The sequence below is a fragment of the Hyphopichia burtonii genome (genome assembly GCF_001661395.1).
Source record: "Hyphopichia burtonii NRRL Y-1933 unplaced genomic scaffold HYPBUscaffold_2, whole genome shotgun sequence".
In the NCBI taxonomy this organism is placed as follows: Eukaryota; Fungi; Ascomycota; class Pichiomycetes; order Serinales; family Debaryomycetaceae; genus Hyphopichia; species Hyphopichia burtonii.
The window spans coordinates 1,705,642-1,726,632 of NW_017963729.1; the positions used below are offsets into that span (position 1 = coordinate 1,705,642).

General features: G+C 35.6%; 13 protein-coding genes across 13 annotated transcripts; 2 read left to right on the plus strand and 11 right to left on the minus strand.

Annotated features, from left to right (window-relative positions):
• Positions 1-60: 60 nt before the first annotated feature.
• Positions 61-2,740, minus strand: SSN6 (transcription regulator; the record flags this gene model as incomplete). The annotated part of the gene is made up of 1 exon (XM_020220938.1): positions 61-2,740. A coding segment is annotated over exon 1 (2,504 nt), but the record flags the coding sequence as incomplete, so codon positions are not given.
• Positions 2,741-3,486: 746 nt separating this feature from the next.
• On the minus strand, positions 3,487-5,049 carry POS5 (NADH kinase; the record flags this gene model as incomplete). The annotated part of the gene is made up of 2 exons (XM_020219599.1): positions 3,487-3,773; positions 3,852-5,049. 2 exons carry the CDS (start codon positions 5,047-5,049, stop codon positions 3,637-3,639), a joined length of 1,335 nt encoding a protein of 444 aa, XP_020078176.1. The 3' UTR covers positions 3,487-3,636.
• Positions 5,050-5,398: 349 nt separating this feature from the next.
• On the minus strand, positions 5,399-7,010 carry RPD31 (histone deacetylase). Its single transcript, XM_020220939.1, has one exon. The coding sequence runs from the start codon at positions 6,899-6,901 to the stop codon at positions 5,450-5,452; it is 1,452 nt and encodes a 483-aa protein (XP_020078177.1). The 5' UTR covers positions 6,902-7,010; the 3' UTR covers positions 5,399-5,449.
• Positions 7,011-7,183: 173 nt separating this feature from the next.
• HYPBUDRAFT_152293 (palmitoyltransferase) lies at positions 7,184-8,541 on the minus strand. Its single transcript, XM_020220940.1, has one exon. It carries the CDS (start codon positions 8,225-8,227, stop codon positions 7,217-7,219), a length of 1,011 nt encoding a protein of 336 aa, XP_020078178.1. The 5' UTR covers positions 8,228-8,541; the 3' UTR covers positions 7,184-7,216.
• Positions 8,542-8,653: 112 nt separating this feature from the next.
• Positions 8,654-10,032, minus strand: HUT1 (Hut1p). The gene has a single exon (XM_020220941.1). It carries the CDS (start codon positions 9,858-9,860, stop codon positions 8,697-8,699), a length of 1,164 nt encoding a protein of 387 aa, XP_020078179.1. The 5' UTR covers positions 9,861-10,032; the 3' UTR covers positions 8,654-8,696.
• Positions 10,033-10,044: 12 nt separating this feature from the next.
• On the minus strand, positions 10,045-10,393 carry HYPBUDRAFT_194492 (uncharacterized protein). Its single transcript, XM_020222964.1, has one exon. It carries the CDS (start codon positions 10,276-10,278, stop codon positions 10,081-10,083), a length of 198 nt encoding a protein of 65 aa, XP_020078180.1. The 5' UTR covers positions 10,279-10,393; the 3' UTR covers positions 10,045-10,080.
• Positions 10,394-10,405: 12 nt separating this feature from the next.
• On the minus strand, positions 10,406-12,270 carry HYPBUDRAFT_165791 (signal recognition particle subunit; the record flags this gene model as incomplete). Its single annotated transcript, XM_020222718.1, has 1 exon — positions 10,406-12,270. One exon carries the CDS (start codon positions 12,268-12,270, stop codon positions 10,510-10,512), a length of 1,761 nt encoding a protein of 586 aa, XP_020078181.1. The 3' UTR covers positions 10,406-10,509.
• A 292-nt stretch (positions 12,271-12,562) lies between these two features.
• HYPBUDRAFT_147626 (uncharacterized protein) lies at positions 12,563-13,060 on the minus strand (the record flags this gene model as incomplete). Its single annotated transcript, XM_020220066.1, has 1 exon — positions 12,563-13,060. One exon carries the CDS (start codon positions 13,058-13,060, stop codon positions 12,563-12,565), a length of 498 nt encoding a protein of 165 aa, XP_020078182.1.
• A 93-nt stretch (positions 13,061-13,153) lies between these two features.
• HYPBUDRAFT_194503 (uncharacterized protein) lies at positions 13,154-13,760 on the minus strand. Its single transcript, XM_020222965.1, has one exon. It carries the CDS (start codon positions 13,652-13,654, stop codon positions 13,229-13,231), a length of 426 nt encoding a protein of 141 aa, XP_020078183.1. The 5' UTR covers positions 13,655-13,760; the 3' UTR covers positions 13,154-13,228.
• Positions 13,761-13,866: 106 nt separating this feature from the next.
• Positions 13,867-14,910, minus strand: HYPBUDRAFT_105908 (adenosine deaminase family protein; the record flags this gene model as incomplete). Its single annotated transcript, XM_020218449.1, has 1 exon — positions 13,867-14,910. The coding sequence occupies one exon, from the start codon at positions 14,908-14,910 to the stop codon at positions 13,867-13,869; it is 1,044 nt and encodes a 347-aa protein (XP_020078184.1).
• A 136-nt stretch (positions 14,911-15,046) lies between these two features.
• On the plus strand, positions 15,047-16,706 carry HYPBUDRAFT_194510 (putative permease). The gene is made up of 2 exons (XM_020222966.1): positions 15,047-16,635; positions 16,693-16,706. Exon 1 carries the CDS (start codon positions 15,182-15,184, stop codon positions 16,604-16,606), a length of 1,425 nt encoding a protein of 474 aa, XP_020078185.1. The 5' UTR covers positions 15,047-15,181; the 3' UTR covers positions 16,607-16,635; positions 16,693-16,706.
• A 575-nt stretch (positions 16,707-17,281) lies between these two features.
• HYPBUDRAFT_152296 (histidine phosphatase family protein) lies at positions 17,282-19,211 on the minus strand. Its single transcript, XM_020220942.1, has one exon. The coding sequence runs from the start codon at positions 18,718-18,720 to the stop codon at positions 17,317-17,319; it is 1,404 nt and encodes a 467-aa protein (XP_020078186.1). The 5' UTR covers positions 18,721-19,211; the 3' UTR covers positions 17,282-17,316.
• A 163-nt stretch (positions 19,212-19,374) lies between these two features.
• Positions 19,375-20,798, plus strand: HYPBUDRAFT_136227 (uncharacterized protein; the record flags this gene model as incomplete). Its single annotated transcript, XM_020219600.1, has 1 exon — positions 19,375-20,798. The coding sequence occupies exon 1, from the start codon at positions 19,401-19,403 to the stop codon at positions 20,796-20,798; it is 1,398 nt and encodes a 465-aa protein (XP_020078187.1). The 5' UTR covers positions 19,375-19,400.
• Between the last annotated feature and the right edge of the window lie 193 nt (positions 20,799-20,991).

Sequence of the window (20,991 nt, forward strand, 5' to 3'; positions counted from 1 at the left end):
CAATGATTTACTTCAGGCGTTTTTTATTATTCATAGTTTTTTTTTTTTTTCTAATTATTAGGGATGAGTTTTGAATATCTTAAAATGTAGAGTCATCACACAATGTAAGCGGAATTGGAATTATTCATCATCGTAATTTTCATCTTCATCAACTTTTCTCATAGGAGGTTCTACTGGTTCATCTTTCTTTTCTTTTTCATCATCCTCTTCATCTTCATCTTTAGCTCCATTTTCTTTCTTTTCCTCGTTTTTCTCATTTTTGGAGGTTTCACCGTTTACATTTGAAGAGAATTGGGGTACAGCCGGAGCAGAAACAGGAGGAGTTGGTGATTTATTTTCAGATTTATCTTTACTGTTTGAATTCACAGCATTAGGTTCACTCTTTACACCAGAAGGCTTTTCGATTGGACTTGCACTTGATTCGGAAGCTGCGGCATTTGCAGCATTCATCAAAGAGCTAAAAGAGTTTGGTGTATTCTTCTGTTGGGGTTGAGGTTGGGGTTGAGGTTGAGGTTGAGGTTGAGGTTGAAGTTGACCTGCAGAAGTAGCATTTGTTATATGTTTTTTCAATATCTTATCATCTGACTTATCTTCTAAATCATGTTTGACTGTTCCATTAGTTGGTATAGGGGCAGAAACTGGGACAGCAGAAGTAGCAGGAGCAGGGGTAGCAGTATTTGAATTTGCAGTGGCTGGTGATCCTTTACTAGAAGTTTGTTGGATAGGAGTAGGTTGAGCAGAAGGAGGCTGAGATGGGTGATTTGAAGGTTGATTAGAGGTAGTTGCTTGAGTAGTCTGAGCATCTTTCGAAGGTTGGACCGGTTGGACCAGTTGAGGAGGCTGTTGCTGTTGTTGCTGTTGCTGTTGCTGTTGTTGTTGTTGCGGTACCTGAGGTTGAGGAGGAGGTGGTTGATAATGAACTTGAACTGGAGGTTGTTGATGAATTTGTTGAGGAGGTTGAGGAGAAGCTTGGTGTAAGATTTGAGGAGGATCATGATGATTTACGTTCAAGTGTTGGTTTGGTTGATGGTGGGGAATTTGCTGAGGAGGTTGTTGATGTTGTTGATGTTGTTGGTCTTGTTGATTACTTTCCAAGACCATACCTTGAGGAAGTCTTGGTTGTTGATTAACAGGAGGAGGCTGAGGAGGATGAGTATTACCTTCTTGTTGATATTTAATTAATTGATCTAATCTAGCTTTAATATGAGGATTACCAGGATCTAATCTTTCAGCTTGTCTATAGGCATCTAAAGCATCACTAATTTGATTATTACAAGTTTCATATAAAGTACCTAAATCATACCAAACTTCAGAAATATAAGGATTCAATCTAATAGCTCTAGTATAAGCATCTAAAGCATCACGATATTGACTAATTTGATAATATAAAACCCCGATAGAACACCAAAAAGTTGGATTTCTAGAATCACGATTAACAGCTTGTTGGAAAGCTTCATAAGCACTATTAAAATCACCCCTAATCATATGAACTCTACCTAAATAATACCAAGAATGAGCATCACTTTGATCAATTTCTAACGATTGAGTTAAGTATTTAAGAGCAATATTTAAATCTTGGGTGAAAACATCTTTATTATTTGAGTTTGAATTTGTTGGAGTATTAGAAGAGGGAGACGAATCAGCTTGAGAATACAAACAGCCCAATTGCTGTAAAACTTTAGCGTGTTGAGGATTAACTTGTAAAACCTTTTCATAAGCATCTTTAGCGCCATTCCAGTCTTTTTGTTGTTCCAAAACCGACCCAATTTGGAACCAAACATCCGGTTGAGTTAAAGGATGAGGAGGATTTGATAAGATATATTGGAAACATTCCAAAGCACTTTGTAATTTACCTTGATGTTTATAAATAATTCCTAATCTGAAATAAATTTCATTTGATTTATCGAAATTTGGATCCAATTCTAAAACCCTTACAAAAGCTTCTTCGGCGTATTCCAATGAGCCATAACGATCATATAAAATCCCAATCCCATGCCATAATTTAGGAACATTGGGATTATCTAAATAGTATAAAGCTCGTTGGTAAGCAGCATAAGCCCTTTGTAAATCATCCAACATCAAATAACAATGACCTAATAACCCCCAAGTTTCACCATTTTCCGGGTTAAAATTAAGCGCTTGTTCATACAATTCAGCAGCCTTGAAAAAAACATCTTTGAACCGGAAAATATTGGCCAATTTAGTTAAACATTCTGGAGAGTTTGGACTATGTCTTAATGCCGACTCATAAGACGTTAAAGCTTTATCGAAATCCCCTATACTTTCGGCCAAGGACCCAATTGCTAACCAAGTGGCCGCAGTGGTTTCTGATAAAATGTTGGATATAGTATCTTGAGCATTCCCGTTAGTTGGTGCACTAACCGCCGCTGCCACGGCGGGATTACTCGATGGTGTAGATCCTGGAGGTAGCGAAGCATTGGCAGCTGCTCCATTGGACGCATGGGCCATGGCATGCAAGGTCTGAGATGGATGGCCAGCAACAAGGGTAGGAGGCGCTGGTGCTGTAGCACCAGCTCCTGGAATTGGGGGTCCTCCCATGCTGACTACACCTGGAGGTAAGGACCCGTTTTGTTTGAGGGCCATTTGAACGGGTAAACTAGTGGCCATACTTAGATTCAAAACAGTAAGAAAACCAAAGAAACGGAGGTTATAACAACTTGAAGAAAGAAAAGAAGTATTAAGTTGAAATGAATATGTAATTTCCAGATTAAACTTAAAATTAAAATATACAACAACCACCAAAAAAAAAAAAAAAAAAAAAAATTGAAAAATAAAAGTCCAAAAAAGCAATTAAAAACTTTCAATAATTTCAGCGCCTAAAAAGTTAAAAAAAAAAAAACGAACGAACAAACAAAAGAAAAANTAATTTCCAGATTAAACTTAAAATTAAAATATACAAAAACCACAAAAAAAAAAAAAAAAAAAAAAAATTGTAAAATAAAAGTCCAAAAAGGCTATTCAGCGCTTTCAGTGCTTTCAGCGCTTTTTTTTAAAAAAAAAAAAAAACGAACGAACAAACAAAAGAAAAATCACATACAAAACAAAAAAAAAAATATAACAATAGAAAGATTAACAATCAATCCATACAAAAACAAAAAAAAAAAAGAAAAATCACATACAAAACAAAAAAAAAAACAAAAAAAAAGACAAACAAAAAAACAAAAGAAAGTAACAGAAAAAAGAAAAAGTAACAGAAAACAACAAAAATAAATAATTTGTTAAAGTAGTTCGATGGCTTATTGGACGATAGGGGGTGAGTGATGGAGCCGGACTTAGTCCGCTGCTCCGTAGCGTCGAGGCACCGCAGGCAAAGCGGAACTATCTGGGTGTCATGTGGTCGAGATGCTAAACCCACCCTGGCTCTGATGACGTCTAACGGGAGTGGGAGGAGGGGGTGTGAATTACGTCGGAAACAAAACAAAAAAAACTGAAAAACAAAAAAAAAACCAGAAAATAAAACAAAAAAGGGGGTGCAAATTCTCGTTTATTTTTATTTGTGTTTAGGCGCGCCAGCAGGTTGCACCCCCGGAAAACCAGTGCGAGTTACTTCTCCGGCAAAAAGGCCCCTACACCAGGCAGTATAGCTTTAGATCGTATGATTAGAGAGGATGCTACTTAATTACGTTTAGTGCCTCTGAAGGAGGAATTGAAGCCCAAAAGCTCGTTGATATCTTTGGTCCAATCGTTTTCTGTGCGAGAGACACACCAGATACCTCTTTGTTTTAGGTTTGTAATTTTACTATCGGGGGGTTCTAACCCCGATTGATTTGCTTGTAGCGCAGCCATTTGAGCGCCATTCATAACGTCGAGATTATCCAATAGCCCGTTACTGCTACCGGGTTCAATAAAGAAATCAAATTCGTTTCTTTGCAGTAAGGTTAGAGGGGGTTCGTACTTACCGGGGATATAAATGGTACCGTTTTCACTAACGACATGAATTTGGTCGCCTGGTTTCAAGTCTCGTTGCGGGATGCCGTCGATGTTTAGTTTGATGGCAACGTTTCTATTTGCATCACTTAACTTTATCATTATATGACTTGTTTGAGGTAAAATCAAGGGTCTGAAACTCAATGATCTTGGACAGATTGGGGTTAATAGTATGCAAGGAACTAAAGGATGGGTGATGGAGCCTCCTGCTGATAGGGAATAAGCGGTGGACCCGGTAGGGGTACTGAACAGAATCCCATCAGCAGTGGTTGTAGTTAAAAATTCGTTATCAATAAAGATATCAAGAGAGATTAAATTTGGCTGGCTGCCTCGGTGTAACAGAATATCATTCATGGCGTGAATCATGGTGGACTGATGATTTTGCTTATAATGGTCTAATTCGTACTGCTTGATTCTCTTAATTCTTTCTAATTCATTAATTCCAATATCGTTTTGTTTTCTTTCTTCTAAATCTTTCTTTCTAACAACATGACACTCTAATCTATTTCTATGTAATGCTTTACTTCTCAGATCATAAACCGATTGGAAACTCTCTTTGAATTTCAGAAAATCAAATGGTAATAGAAACCCTAACGTTCCCAAGGCAAAACTTAACACCGGGGGAACATTACTATTACTGAAGGCACTAACTGCTCTTAAGATAGTCCCGTCGCCTCCTAATGTAACTATCAAATCGGTTTTGTTCACTATATCGTTTATCCCCCCGGTAAATATGGTCACTTGTCCCTTTCCTTTACTGATCTTGATATTTTCACTGATTAATTCATCAGCAACATCTTCACTAACAATTATATTAATATCGGGGAAATTCTGGTTCACATATTCAATGAATTCAATCATGGCGTCTCGAACACTAGAATTCCAGGGTTTTTTAACAACATAGATATTTTGTAAATGATGTCGCCATATTATATTATGTAATTTCAGATGGGGACTGCCAACGTATTCGGGGAAAACACTATTACGAAGCAGCGAACATGATCTTACTTTTAAATTCTCACTACCCATGATCTCTTTATTATCACTCAATTGTCTAATCGTTATCTTATTAATTGGGGCCCTTGGATACTCTCTGGACATTCGATTACCAAATGGCCGTCCTCGAAAGCTTCTCCACACTTGTCTCATTTGTCCAATCATTCTTGACTAATTTATATCTTTATATTCTATCGCTTGTAACTCTACCTCACTGGCCTTCCTGATATTGAAATATGTGATTTCAGTCTATTGATATACAATCAATCGTATGCATTTAGAAAAACCCTAATCGGTTCAGTATCAACCTTTTTTTCAGTGATCGACTGTTAAACTCCGCTATTCCTTTCGTCCCCCTGCGGTTTTTCCAGGCGCACCTATTCTGCCCGATAGGAAACTCGGTCCTTTAGCCGTGTGAGTCAACTACTATTTTATTAACTTACTTTTATTTTAAACTATATCTAAATTACATAATTGATACATTCGGTTTTTTGCTTTTTTGTCTTCAATTTTCAGAATTTAATTCATTGATTTCCTTCATTTCTTCTTCAGTGACAACTGGTTTTTCGGAATTTTCATCCATTTTAACATCTCCATCGGTATCGGTGGGTTTACTTTCTTCATTTATATTACGTTCTTCTTTATCTTTATCATCTTCATCATAATATTCATTGTCTGGTTGTATGATTTCGTCTCTGGCTTGTTGGGACCCCCCTTTAGTATCTAATGCTTCAGTAGTATCTTCTTCAACATCTCCCAAATCTTCTGCATCTCTTGGAACTTCATTCATTTGGACTGATGGTGCATGTTTAGTATTTTCTAAATTACTAATAATATTGGTTAATATCTTATTTAAAAATTCTGGCAGATTGGCATTATACATATTAGACGGTCTAACATCTAACTTATAATCTGGTCCATAATATTCATAATAATCATTATATGGTAATTCTTGTGGTAATTTAATATTATTCAATAAACCAGCTTCAAATGACCATGTTCTGGCAACATTTCTCATAGTATAACCACCACCTCCAACTACCATCATTGGAACATTAAATGACTTGACAAAATTTATACAATTAGCATGACCTTGCATTGATAAATTGAAGCACCCTAATCTATCTCCACTTAATGAATCACCACCACATTGTAATACTATAGCCGATGGTTGATACCATTCCATAATTTTAGTAATAACTGGCTCAAAAATTGACTTATATGTAGCATCATCAATACCATCCCTCAATGGAACATTAACTGCATGATGTTTCCCTTTACCAACACCAATATCTCTTAATTCACCAGTACCAGGGAAAAATTCCCCATATTTATGAAATGAACAAGTCATTACTCGATCGGTAGTATAAAAAGCTTCTTCAACACCATCACCATGGTGAACATCAATATCAATATATAACACTCTTGCATGATATCTTAATAATTCAATAATACCTAAAACAATATCATTAAGATAACAAAATCCAGAAGCTTCAGATTTTTTAGCATGATGTAATCCACCAGCATAATTAATAGCAATATCACATTTTCCCCTATTTAATCTGGCTGCACCTTCCATCGAACCACCTCCACTAATCCCACAATATTCAAATAATCCATCGAAAACTGGACAATCATCTCCGACATTGAATTTAATCTGTTCTTTAGTAAACATATCTAAATTATCCGGGGTAACACGACTTAAAAAATCAATATACTCATCAGTATGGAATTGACACATTTCTTGCTTTGTTGCTGGTTTAGCACGATAGATTTCCATCTTTTTATATAATCCATAATTCATAATTAATGAGTGGGCCATTCTTATACGATGTGGTTTCATTGGGTGTCCTGCACCGTAAGCATAATTCCCAACGTCGGAATCATAGAAATAAGCTACTCTCTTCTTTTGAGTAGGATCTACTTTTAACTCATCAAACGGAAGTTGAGTATACATTTTTGTTGTTGTGTTCAGCAAAAAAAATCAGTCGGTCTTTGACAAGGCTTTCTTCGAGTAAATTCAGTCTGATGATCGAGAAATCGGTACAATGGTCGTCTGAGGTGAAAAGTCTATATCTCAACTGTGATGATAGATGTAAGTGTTTTTCCTTTTACTTAAACTTGGTTATTGTTAGCATAAATTTTCACTATCAACTTCTGTCTCTCTTTTTTTTCCCTGTTTCCTCCTTCAACAATTGTTGGGTTACCCGCACTACAAAGATATACAAGATATTAGACATACCAGTTTCATATTTACATAATACAGACCCTATTAAACTTGTTCAGTTGCTGAATACAGTTCCCTTTCCATACGAACTCTCTTTTTGTAATCAGCTAATTGTTGATTTAGTTGTTCTTGTAAGTTTGCATTATAACAGTACTTGTCATAGATTTCTTGATTGATTTCATAGTTAAGACCGTTATTTGCATCGTAAATTGAATTGGATGTAACAATGACTGGTAGTAACCAGGAAGCCCAAGTAGTTCCCATGACACTTTCCATGTTTCTTTTAGTACCCAAGTCAAAGATATTCCCCAACTCTTTCTTTTTACCTTGATTATCAAATTCATATCGGAAACTACCACCGTTCTTATTTCTATAATTCCATCTGTTTTCCTGAAATTCTATGGTGGTGGTGTTTTTCAGAACAAGGTAAGCCAGGAATCCTCCGAAACAGCCAACTGATAGGAAAAAAGTTACTCCCAATATGAATAGGAAAATTAATTGTAGTGATAAATAATCATTTTCGTATTCCTCATATGCAAAAAACTTGTATAATAACAGGAAGCTGACAAGGCCAGCAAATAAACTATAGATAGTCACATAACTCAAGAACTGAATGAAAAACTTTTGATTATGGAACCCAATACAACATGCAAACCAAGGACAATGATGGTCCATTCTCAAAATGCATTGATTACAGGTCGAGCAATGATGGCAACGATCTGGTTTCCATACCAGACATTTTGGACAATACCTGTACTGCGAATCATTTTTCAAAGTATGAATTTTCATATACAGCGAAGGCGGTTCTTCAGGCTCTTCCAAAGAAGCAGCGGTAGTATCATCGCCTAATGCTTCTGCTTGTGAAAGAAGTGATGTACTAGTATTAGCCGTACTTGAAGTATCGAGAATAGAATCATACGGATTGGCTGAATTGACTTTATGCCCTCCACCTGATGAGCTGGATATCATACTTCTATCTTCATTACCTGTACTCAAGGATCTTAAATTTCTGATCTTCAATTCATGGAAATTATTTGGTGATCCAGGTCCAACCATTATAATCTTATAGTATGCGTATATACATAATCCATAAAGTCCAAAGCCAATGACAGAACATATAAATGCTAGAAGCGGGTGTTTTTCTGAAATGTATATATTATTGTAACAGCCTTCATGAATCAACGCATACAAAGACCAGGTGAGGATAAATGTACAGAAAACTTTGGGGAAAAGTGATGATAACGCACAACAAAAACTCTCTAGACTATTCATCCAGGGCATGTGTATCAAGATTATTCTGGGATGAGATATGAGCATCACCAACTATTTAAACTGGGTCAATTTAACTTTGCAACACTGCTTGATATCACTCCAGTTGAAACGCCATATGTTTATCTTTAGATTTTTTTTTTCTTCGCTTCTGTAATAAGCTAAACTCCGTACATCTCATCAGATACCTAACTGCAAAAAAATGAAAAAAAGGTATTTTTACATATATTTACAAGATGCTATAAAATCTATAAAACTACTCTTTTTTGGTCTTGTTTGGTTTACTGTTTAGTTTGATCCAGGCTTCGTATCCAATTCCACCAAAGACAAGACCAACACCGCACCATTGGGACAACTTCAAGTAATGGCCGAATAATACAACACTCAAGATCATACTAATCATTTTACGGGTGACTGTAGCAGTGACCAAGATTAAAGAATCGAATTTTTCTAGGATGATGAAGACAAAGACTTGACCAATGGAACCTAAAGCAGCAAACGCAAGCACGTTAATTAAAGCTTGTGGGTATTCGCTGATGAAATTCAAAGAGTACATGATTTCGGCATCAAACTTGAAAATAACGGTGTAGAACAAGGTGTAGACAAAGACAAATGAGTTGAGGATGCACATTAAGTTGGCACCGGTTACTTTCACTACTTTTTTCATGGAATTATTTTGAGCAATGACTTGATTTTGAAATTTGAACAAGTGATCTTGGGTTGAATTGGTTAACCCGTCCAAAACCATTGATCCAACTAATTGACAAACACCCAAAAGAACGCGGCCATCGTTAACTGAGCCTTTGGATTTTTTACTATTAAGATTTGCTAATGTGAAAACCGCAACTCCTAATGTTACTGAGCCAGCCACCAAATATTTGTATAATGGGAATTTCGTACGATAAAATAATGTATGGATCAACATCACCGGAATCAATTTACATGACTTTGCTAATAGAAAGGCCAAGTAATCGACGTGTTTCAAGGATTGATATCCTATTGGCGAAGACAAACTGGACGTGAGTGAGATCAAAAAGAATGATTTCATATATTGCCATGAAATAGATCTTTTATTGGATGTGAAAATGCTAAAGGGCACTGATCTATCTGAAATCAACGAATATATAAACCCAACAAAGGCTGCAAATAATGCTTGTGCTGTATTAATAACAAGAGGCGCCTTGAAAAATATTGGTTCCTGGGTAACTAAGTCAAATCCATATGGCTTGGTGTTGATTCGTTCTTGCAATACCGACCACGATAAAAATGATCCATATAATCCCATTATACACACTATAAGAGTCAACAAGGAACCCTTTTCAGTTGGTTTATCAATCATCATTTTGGTCTCAGATGCCTTTTCGTTGACCGGGCCAGGAGCGGTTGTTTTCAAGCTTCCTTTCTTATCATCTTGTGACATTCTTATTGATTATTTGGCAAGTTATTTTCCAGTTTATATATGTGAATGCAAAAATTGAACAAATGAGTTAAAAGCACGCTGACTCGCCTGCGAATAGGAACAATGTTAAAGGTTATGATATCGCTGGGATCACAGTCAACTGCTTCGTCTATATCAAAAGCTTTGAGTAGTTGTTAATGAAACAAACAAATAAAGTTTTTTTAAAAAAAATGGCAAGACACTAGAAGCTTTTGGGTCGAGAAGACCTGATTTTTTCAATCGATTGTTGTTGTCCTTTGACGGCTGCTGCGTGCCAAAAATATCCAATTCGCTCGAAGCAGAAAAAAAAATGGCGAAAGACTTCGAGAAATTCATTGAAACAAAGGCATACTTGTTTGAAGTTTGAGGGCAACAAATCTAGTCCGCAAGGTAAGATCATGATGCGTTGCAAAGAATAGCAGGGTCTCGAATAATCAAGGGGTAGTTACCGACACTGAAAAGCTCTACAAGTATTATAGTCCATTGAAGAACAGGATGACAAAGATCTAGTATATATATTTATGTAGAGACTTATCAGATCAATACCAGGGCCAATTTATACTGATATGGCAGTTTATCATTTGTTTACCGTATCAAAATGTATTATTAAGTATATATAGAGAGAGTTTGATTAGCTGCGGCCAAAAATACCAAAGAACCCACTGCGTTTTTTATTGTCATCATCATTGGCAGCAGCTGAAGACGAAGGTTGGGCTGAAGCTGCTATGCTGTTTGCGCTAGAGCTGTAGTTGATGTAGTTGAATCCAATATCAAACAAAACTGGTTTGGTCAATAAAGGTTTGATTTCACCAAGATGATCGACACTAGTAATAGAACTGTTTTTTGAAATAAGATACTTATTCAAGTTTTCAAGTACATAGTTGGATTGGCGTATGTCCCCTTGCGAAAGTTCTTGATTGAATTGAGTTAGGATGTGGATTTTTAATGTTTGGTTGTTTAAATCTTGGATAAATTTTTCAAAATCTTGGTTATCGGTAATACTGTAAGGAAATTGATCAATTTTATAGAAAGATTCAGACGCACTTTCTTTCAAACTCTTTTGAATATGAGTGAATATTTTTAAAGCTTCGGAAAATTTGTTAGATAATGCAAATGATTGAGCTAAAACCATATTCTTATGAGATTCATAGTATTTGGATAAGTTGTATAATGAAAAGTATAAATCTTCATCATTATAGACACCAGGTAAGTCTTTCAATTGGTTTGATGTTTCAACTATTGTTGCGTATAATCTGTGGATATCTTTATTGATTTCCAATTTTTTATTCATTGACACCTTGTTATTTGAGTCTAACTGATCAATTATTAATAAATCTCTCTTTAGTCTTGTGAATAGTAAATTGTAATTGATATAAGTTAATAAGACAGCACGATCTTGTACTTTATCCAAATCATCTTCATCTTGATTTTTTTCTAAATCAACAGTATGAATTTCCAATAATTCATTCCATCCAGTTAAAATTGCGTCATATTGATTAGCATCTTCAAATCTTTCCCAGCCAGTTTCATTCAATTTCATTATCTTATAAGCCAACTCGTCATTGTATAAAGTGGCTTCATAATCTCTCCATTTAATAGAGTTAATTAATTGGATTTCAGAAGAAACATCAGATACAAAAGACTCATCTAACTTCTTTATGATGTAAACTGCAGGTTTCAAAAAAGGGATCAATTCATCGTGACAGTGTTTACGAGAAATAGATTTTAAATCACTGGTTGATTGTGGAACATCACTTTGAGAAATTGCCAAGTTTAAAGATGGATCGATTAAGTTATCCAAGATCTCGTTAATGACAGTTTTATTGAATTCATCATCTTCAGAATTGTTTTCTTTTTTAACGAGTTGATTGAGCTGGTAATCCAATGCGCATCTAGCAATTGAAAATGAATTTATAGCTTTAGACCATTGTTTCTTATTGATTGAATATAAACCTTGAACTAAAGCAGAATAAATATAGAATTCCAACTTAATTATTTCATCAGCTTCTGATTGTATAGCTTGTAATAACTTTTGACAATTGCTTAAGGATTTCTTAATTTTACTGATCATCAAATTCTTATACGATGAAACTCGTTCTCCACTAATTTCCATCAAATTCTTGACTTCTAAAGCATATAATAAATCTCTTTCAGCAGTTAAAAGTATCAATCTTCCAAATCGTTTATCTTCATTATAACTTTCTTCATTGATTTTACTAAAACTTTCCTTTTCTCGATAGTTTTTGGTATCTCTAGTGACGATTTTCAAATCGTGACGGGATCTAAGTAAGATTTTATTCAACTTCTTTCTATACTTATTATAATCTTCTGCACTTGTTAAATAAGCACTCATACGAGCACCGAAGGTGATCCCGATTGGTGAGTCGGTCATTATGTTCTTAATGATTAATGACTATAGGTGTAAAATCACTTCGTCGAGGAAAAAATTTTGTATATATCAAAGTGTATCCAGATCCACACGACCCTTTTGATAAATTTTATATAAGGTGTATGGGTGTTTTAATACTGCAAATTATATTATTCTGTCAGTCTAGCAATCAGCAAGATTTATCTTTATAATCCTCTTTTTCAAGATTAACTACATAAAGCAACAATATATTGATAGTATACTTTATCTATCAGAATAGTTCATCTATATATTCGATTTTGTTATCTCTACTTTTTCAAATATACGTTTTAACGTCCTCGAGATCAAAGTCATCATAACGAGAGATCCCGAGAAGTATCTGCTCCATGTAACGAGATCTAAAAATGTGGTCTCTAAAAGGAAGATTTTCTTTCTGCTCAAGGAAAATCTTGTATTTTTCAGCAAGATATTTATCTAAAACTTTCTGATTTTGGGCTGAACGAACATTATGGAGCATTACAATATGAGACATCATGGAGTCGAAAAACTCCATTAACTCTTCCTCCCAATGAGATAAAAGTAAATGATTACCAACTTTCTTCCAATTCCAATCAAAATGATCTCCACGATTGCTAATAACTTGATGGTTAGCATCCTTTAGAAAAGCATGAATGAGTCCAGGCAAACGTCTTTCACGTTTTTCTTTCAAATGTTCTATGAATTGGAAAATATCAAAAATTGTACCTCTGTTAACTGTTTCTAACTTTCGGATTTTAATCAAGTAGAAAAGTTCTCTTAGATATAGGTACACCATGTATAATGCCCCATCACCACTACGTCTAAGAAAAATTGTGTCTTTACCCGAATCTTTAGAAATTGTATTGGCATTTAACCATTAACGCAATTCTTTCCGTTTAGACTCGAGTCTTCTGAATGCATTTAGCCATTTGGAAATTTTTGTAACACCGTCAGTTTAGTGATCTTAATGGCTGAAATAAATTTCATAATCCTGTTTAACGGCTTCGTTCACCATAGCTTCAAATTTATCCATTCTTTCTTCACAAATTCCGAAAACTCGAATATCCTCTATGTTGATGGATTCCCTCATGGTTATGGTACCATTACTTTCATTGAGGTGGGAGTGTTCCATTAATTCACCATCTTCTTCATCGCTAGTATTCGATGGCGATGCAGTAGAAACACAAGTTGAAGAACTACCCGAAACGCTTTCAGAAAAAGCTTCAGGTTTATCTTTTAAAACTTTTTCTGGTATTAGTCTACAAAAGTCGGGACTTTTCCTGCTCATGTCAGTTAGGCTATCACGTTGTGTTTTAAAAACATTTTCTTGATTTCTAGTTGTTGATTTTTCAGGAGATTTAGTAGAAGTATCAGTGAATGTTTCTAGCATTTTAAACGTCCAATCGTTAAAGGCAGTAAGATAACAGCCTGAAGATATTACTTGTCAAAATACATGCTCCAATATATACAAGGCGCTTGGGAAGAAGAGAGTTTCGCGAATGAACATTTAATTATGTATAGAATGTCACTCCTTGTCGACATGCTCATACAATAAAGTCTACAAAGGATTACTTAAAATATAATAATTTGCAACCTTCTCAACTATTGGTGTACGGACTTTTGTGATTCGAAGTAATTATTGCAACGAGTTCTCCATTCTTCTTTTAGTTCTTCATTGTTTAACCAGGCTGCTTCAATGCTATTGAGAACAAACTCTTGTAAATCATTTATAGTGTAGTCGAAGCATTCAACCATCATCATCCAGGATTTGGTAGGTGTGACTTGATGAAAAGCCGGATCATCAGTGTTTGGGAAAATTTTCAAGCCTTTTGATTTCATGAATCTAATCGGGTGTTTCTTCGCCCATTCGTCGGGAGAGAGAGTTCTCAAGTAATATGAATTTGATGGAACTACTGTGAAAATCAAATTTTTCAATTTGCATGCTTCGAGTAATAGCTCATCTTCTAAAACTGTATATCCATGGTCAATTCTATCTACTTTTAAATCTTCAACTGCCGTCTTGATGTATGAGGAAGGACAACCAAATTCACCGGCATGTGCCGTACATTTAAGCCCTGCATTTTTAGCTAAATTATAAGCTTCGATGAAATTACCTGGTGGGCCCAATGTTTCTCTGTAGTCAATTCCAATACCAATAACCAAAGGGTTTTTATTCTCGATCATCCAAGTCACCATTTCTGTTGCTGATTCGGAAGAAGCTTCTCTGTCAATAGAATTAATTAATCGGCTTTTTATCTTGTGTTCGTTGTCTTTCATTGCTTTCAATATCCCATTAGTAGCATCGAGATAAGGAATCTTCGACACCTTGACGGTTCCGGTAGGGTTCCAAAAAAATTCCGTATAATGAACATTATGCAGATGAGCAAATTCGAGATATTCTGAAGTAATTCGATATAAGTCGTTGGGTGATCTAATCAAATATTGGTCTAAAGCTCTGAAGATCCTAAGTACACCGATTGGTTTTTCACCACGAAAGTAAAACTCTTCAATTTCTTGTTTATTTAGCGGTGAGCCTGCAGCTTTGTTCAAATCTATAAAGGTATTCTTCCTAATTGTTCCATAAAGATGACAGTGAAGCTCAATTTTGGGAATACCATGACAAAACTGCTCTAAGTCAAAATCCATCTTCCGTTATATTGGAGTTTAAATTCAAGTTTAAGTACCGTTTATTTCGACGTTTTAAGTAATTCGTTTTTCGTAATCCGCTTTTCGATGAGGGTACGGAATTTTACGATAAGATGCGGAAATGATAATGCAACCTTATCGAGTGAGTTAGCTTAATTAAAGAAGGAAGTACGATTTAATGTATTCTTTCTAATAATTGAAAAATCAATATAAAAATCATGGATTTCTTTTCGTTGAAAAGAAGATAATCTTTTATTTTCCAAGGGAAAAAATGGCTGCAAGTTTAGACAAATCCACTTTGAGTCAAGATCGTGTCGACTTAGTTGATGACGACGAGATCCAATCTCAAGTTGATTTGAAGCAGATGACTAGAAAGATCGATTTCAGATTACTACCATTATTGTTTTTCTGTTATACGTTACAGTTTATGGATAAGTTAGCGTTAAGTGCTGGATCAGTGTTCGGAATCAAATCAATTTTAGAAGGAAATCAATATTCAAATATATCTTCTATTTTCTATGTTGGATACATTATCAGTCAGCCGGTTGTTGTTCGTTTGATTCAAATATTCCCACCATCAAAGTTACTCACATGCTCTGTTTTCTTCTGGGGAATAATCTTGATGTCATCTTCCGGGATAACCAAAAGCCCATATGCCTCGTTTATGGTATCAAGACTTTGCCTTGGTTTTGTTGAAGGGTTTACCGGCCCCATTATGATGTATTATTCCGGGGCATTTTACTCCAAAGCCCAGCAGCCATTAAGGGTAGCCATATGGTTTTCAGGGAATGATTTTGGAGGAATATTAAGCGGGTTCATTGCGTATGGATTAGGACATATTAGGAATGGGTATTTTTCTGCACCATGGTGTTACATTTTTCTAGTTTATGGAGCCATGACAACTGCATGGTCGATATTAATTTTTTTCTTCCTTCCTGATACACCAGAAAACAGTAAATTTTTAACTTCTGAAGAAAAAGAGTACTTTAGATTGTATAGAAATCAATCTAAAATTGAGCGTAAATGGGATTGGAATGTTTTGGTTGAAAGTCTCTTGGATATTAAAACATGGTTATTTGCCTGTTTGGTTTGTTTTAACATTTTACCAAATGGAGGTATTCTTTCATTTGGATTTATTATAATTGAAAGTTTTGGATTTTCATCAATTCAGACTGCCCTTTTGAATGTACCAACGTCGGTAGTTACTTGGGTAGCGATTGTTTTAACGGGGTTTTTATCATCGCATTTGAAAAATGCTAGGTGTAATGTTATTGCATCATCGGTAATATTACCAATTATCGGTGCAGCATTAATATATAGTATTAGAGAAAAGGGAGTAAGATTATTTGGGTATTTCTTATTATGTGTGCAGCCATGTACGTTCCCAAATGTTTTGGCATTAGTATCTTCCAATACTAAAACCACTCAGAAAAACACCGTTATGGCAGCAATAATATTTGTTGTTTATTGTTGTATGAACATAGCAGCACCACAACTATTCAAAGAAGATGAGGCACCAAAGTACCATACTGCCTTCCGTACCTGGTTTAGTTGTTTTGCGTTAACCGTGGTATTTTCCCAAATTACAAGATTTTACTTATATCGTCAAAACAAGCCTAAAGTACATACTGCTTCTGAAGATACTGCTGATGATACTCCCGATCATCAAGATCCAACCTTTTTGTATAGTTATTGAATATATATTAAATTTGATATTTTTGAATGGTGAAACTCCGCACATCCTGTACGGTAACGATCGTATCTTTTTTGCCTCACTGATAGTGCATTTTGATTAGCAGTCTCACTTTGAATGGAATATGGAAAGTTTCACAACATAATCAAGATATTAGTAGCTTCATAATCGTTGGAGTCGGGTGAGAAAAGTTTGTATTGGGACTTTCCCCAGCAAAATGACGAATTTGGCCGATATAACCAGTTGAAGTGGTTGATTGGCAATCTCTGAGCTGTAAAGGTTGTAAAAATAAGAATCTATGAATAATGGAGTTTTTAATAGAACAAAAAAAATGCGACAAAAGGATTAACAAATTAGGGATGATTGGAAAAGAGCAAATGGCATAAATTATTGGAGTATTGGTATCCTTCAGCAATGAGAGACCAAGGCAAGAAGAAGAGGGTGGTCCGATATTTTTATGTAGATGATGATGGATCAACCAGGCTGCAGGTTTAATTAAAGAGGCTTTATTTTTGTTTTCAACTAATTTCGCACCCGGAAAATCGTAAATTTACTACATAATTATGCTAAATATACTACATAATTATGCTAAATATACTACATAATTATGCTAAATATACTACATAATTATGATAAATATACATAATAAGTATGATTAATATACATAATAAAGATACATTGTGAACATACTAAATACCAAGACGAGAATGAAACTAATAAGTTTTATCTAAAGGCTCGGTGTAGTTTTTATCGGGGTAATCCCAGTAGAAAGTCAATTTTGGAGGCCTGCCCGAGTCCTGATTATCGCACATTGTCTCATAATCGGCGTCGCCGATTCTTTGATCAACGTAGTTTTTAAAATCTTGTAGTTTACAAGAGAATCCCGGACCGTCGGTACAGTTTGGAATGGGGATAACCGCATCGTTGACAAGGTATCTCACGTAAGACTCGCCGTTACACTTATACTTTTCAGTGTAAGTGCGAGCATGCTGAGGCACAACCGAAGTTACTTGGTAAGGACTAGGGAAAATAATCTGATCGGAGGGTAAATGGTCTTTGGGCTGTAAGATACCTAAACTGGCATGGAAGGATTCGATATCGGTATCGTGGGTGAAAGATAACCAGATTTTACCGTTATTGGATGGCGGGTCTTCTTGAGTTAATAACGTCAAAGAAGAGTTTAATAATTGAGAAGACGCCCAAAGAGAAATATTATTCCCATTCCCATAAGTATAATACCGGCTTAAATCATTACCATACGAGTGACGGATGATTTCCTCATTGGTGAATAAGTTACAAAAGGGCAGGCTACCGCGAACGTTGGTTTCATAAGCACACCAAAAGAATAAAGCGTCAACGTCGCCAGTGGATAATTGTAAGCCTTGATTATCTTTAATTAAGCGATGCAATATTTTCTTCAAATACGAAGAATCATAATTCCCAATTAAGTCATTACGTTTACCGTGGTTATAATTAGAACAGGAATATTTTGGAGTTAATGAATTCGCACCCAAATCTTCCTCCTCACTTAACACCACCCAATTAGGCAAAGAGCGGTCATCGCCCAAAAAGCCTCTAACAAAATAATCTGCTGTTTGATGTACTCTAAAAGAATTAACCGTGAACACATTAAGTGGTTGACTCGAGTTATAAATAGACTCATACCTGCTTCGGAAGTATAGCCCATGACGCATGGCATCGTTGGTACCACTGAAAGTCCCTTCTGAATTAGAAGCAGTGGTTTCCATGTCATACAATTCTTTGGCTGGTACAAAATATTCATAATCATTTAGAAAACTTAACGGCCCGGCAAAAGCATTGGTATAATTATGAAATTTATCCATTATTTTTTCGTAATTCTGGCCTTCTCCATGCGATGGGAACCTTTCGCCGTGTCTGGCAAGTAGTTGAACTTGCTCCAACTCACATTCGGAGGGAACTGCAGGATCAATCCCGTAGCCTGAATGGGTAGTATAAGGACCAGCGCCTAAAAAATACTTAAACGCAGAATACTCATCTCCCTGGAACTGCAGTGGAATGGCCAACTGCGGATGAGGGTTCGTTGGCGAGGTGCCAATGACAAAGGCGGACGTTAATAGTTTACTGATCGAAACCATGTCTTGCAGCGTGATGTGTTTGCTCTTCCACCAAGCTCATCCCCCGGTATTTGTACTCTGATAGTTATACTCTGATATTTATACTCTGATATTTATACTCTCTCCATGAGTCTTTCAGTCCTCTGTTTATAATTCCAAGACCCACTGACAATACCCTGCTCAACAATAAGTATACAATAGTGAATCTTCAGCTCACGCGACCCTTAAACCCATTGTGGAGTATAAAGCACTCGACACCATTTTTTGCAACTACCGCTCCCGTCCCTGTAAGGTAACCCGTCACACGAGTCCCTACACACCTTTACGACAACACAAACCCGGATTCAACATAAAGACAAAAACGAATAAAAAATGCAAACAACACCCAAACGTGGGCCCCGATTAACCGAGTCGTAAATGTGGGAAGAAATAATACCTGGGTCCGTACACCGGGCCTTCAGATGGGAATTCGCTCAAAGAACATCCCCATGTGCGCGCGCAATTATTTTATTACTTACTCAAGATGAGCTAAGTTAAGCCCACATGGGGTTTAAGGCCGCTTGAACCACACCATGTGGTTATATACGAAAGCGTAAATATACATACATACATATATATATATATATATATATATATATTATATATCTTGATGTACATTTGTAAAAAAACGTTCTGATTTTTCTTCTTTGTAAACAACAAGCATGAAGGCCAGTTTAGCTTTCATAATAATCAGTTACTTGAGTGTGACTAATGCATTGAACATTCTTATATCATCCAAGGATTCATGGGTATCCAAGAATACTAGATACTTGTATCAGTCGTTGAAAGAACAGAACCATTCGGTGATTTTGAGTGCTCCATTATACCATGATCCAAACTCCCATCAAGAAACCAATAGTCCAGGTAAGAGAAGCGGAGCAACTTCCACCAAAGACGGAGGAGATTTTGGCCATTTATTACCAGTACACCAAACGTATTATAAAAACAATCAAAAAGTGAGTTCGTTACCTAAGAGAGCCAAAAATATCATTGGTAAAAAAGACGAGGAAGAGTTTGAAGCTGGAATTGCATCTACCATATCAACTTCTTCTTATGGACAAGATCCATTAGACCACGATATTTGGTATGTCAATGCATCTCCTCTTAATACGTTATTGATCACTTATGATGTGCTTTTACCAACTTACTATCCTGATTTTGTTCCTGATTTGGTGATTTTGGGGCCTAATGAAGGATTATCATTAACCGATTATAATCACCCCTCGGATATATTTGTGGATTTGGAAGACCATTCGTATGAAGACGCGTTGGAATCAATGATCAAATTGACCCAATTGAAGGACTTCCCGGTGATGGCGGTTTCCACTGAAGATAACCATCACATCTACTATCAAGATGAACATTTCTTCAAGATCCAAAAACCAACTTTAACCGAAAGCTTGAAAAAGAAAAATGCTTTTGCTAAAAATATCTTGTTTATCAACGAGCAAATTTCCCAATTGATTGATTTACTCTTCTCTAAAACAAGCATTTCCAAAAACCAGATTAGTCTCAATATTAATTTCCCTTCAATGAATCATGATCAATCCAATTGTTTTACTTCAGTTTCTAAAAAATCTTCTAAAAATCCAAAATATAAACAAGCCTCTTCCAAAATAATGAAAAATCACTCTAAACATACCATTTCTATTCCAAATTATATCTTGAACCACGGGGAAATCACTTCTTCTGGTTCCTATAATATCACCGTTGATTACCCTAAAGATAAAGACCCTAAAATCCTCTTACAAACTAACTTGATTGATGAACCAAAAAGTACTTTTGTCGATAAAAGATCTTACTACTACCAGCAGAAAGTTAAATTGGGCTCTCCTTCTGAAATTGCCAAAATTGAAAATTCAATTGCAAAAAGAAATGATGAAAATATCGAATTGACTCAAAGCATCTCCGATAATGAAGAACTTAACTCGCTAATCAATAATAACATTGAGGAAATTAACGTTTTGAAAAATTGCGGTATCTCAGTCAGTATCGGTCATTTAAGTTTATCTGATGGTGTCTCGGAAGATATCTTCAGATTACTGGATTTATTCAATTAGGTTAAAAGCTGGTCTTTGATCTTATAAAAGTTTAAAAAAAATTAGATTTTCTCTTCTTTCGTCCCTAAATTTTCGTTTTCGCCTTTTTACTTCTTTATAGACTTGTATTAATTTAATACCTTATACCTTTTACTTTACCTTTGTAATATCTAAATCCTATACCTTTAATGTCTTTTATCGCACGTTTGCAGTT

What these genes read in the sequence shown, in the direction of transcription:
- RPD31 (XM_020220939.1), bottom strand. Translation starts at nt 6,901, where the DNA reads ATGTATACTCAACTTCCGTTTGATGAGTTAAAAGTAGATCCTACTCAA.
- HYPBUDRAFT_152293 (XM_020220940.1), bottom strand. Translation starts at nt 8,227, where the DNA reads ATGGTTGGACCTGGATCACCAAATAATTTCCATGAATTGAAGATCAGA.
- HUT1 (XM_020220941.1), bottom strand. Translation starts at nt 9,860, where the DNA reads ATGTCACAAGATGATAAGAAAGGAAGCTTGAAAACAACCGCTCCTGGC.
- HYPBUDRAFT_194492 (XM_020222964.1), bottom strand. Translation starts at nt 10,278, where the DNA reads ATGATCTTACCTTGCGGACTAGATTTGTTGCCCTCAAACTTCAAACAA.
- HYPBUDRAFT_194503 (XM_020222965.1), bottom strand. Translation starts at nt 13,654, where the DNA reads ATGCTAGAAACATTCACTGATACTTCTACTAAATCTCCTGAAAAATCA.
- HYPBUDRAFT_194510 (XM_020222966.1), top strand. Translation starts at nt 15,182, where the DNA reads ATGGCTGCAAGTTTAGACAAATCCACTTTGAGTCAAGATCGTGTCGAC.
- HYPBUDRAFT_152296 (XM_020220942.1), bottom strand. Translation starts at nt 18,720, where the DNA reads ATGGTTTCGATCAGTAAACTATTAACGTCCGCCTTTGTCATTGGCACC.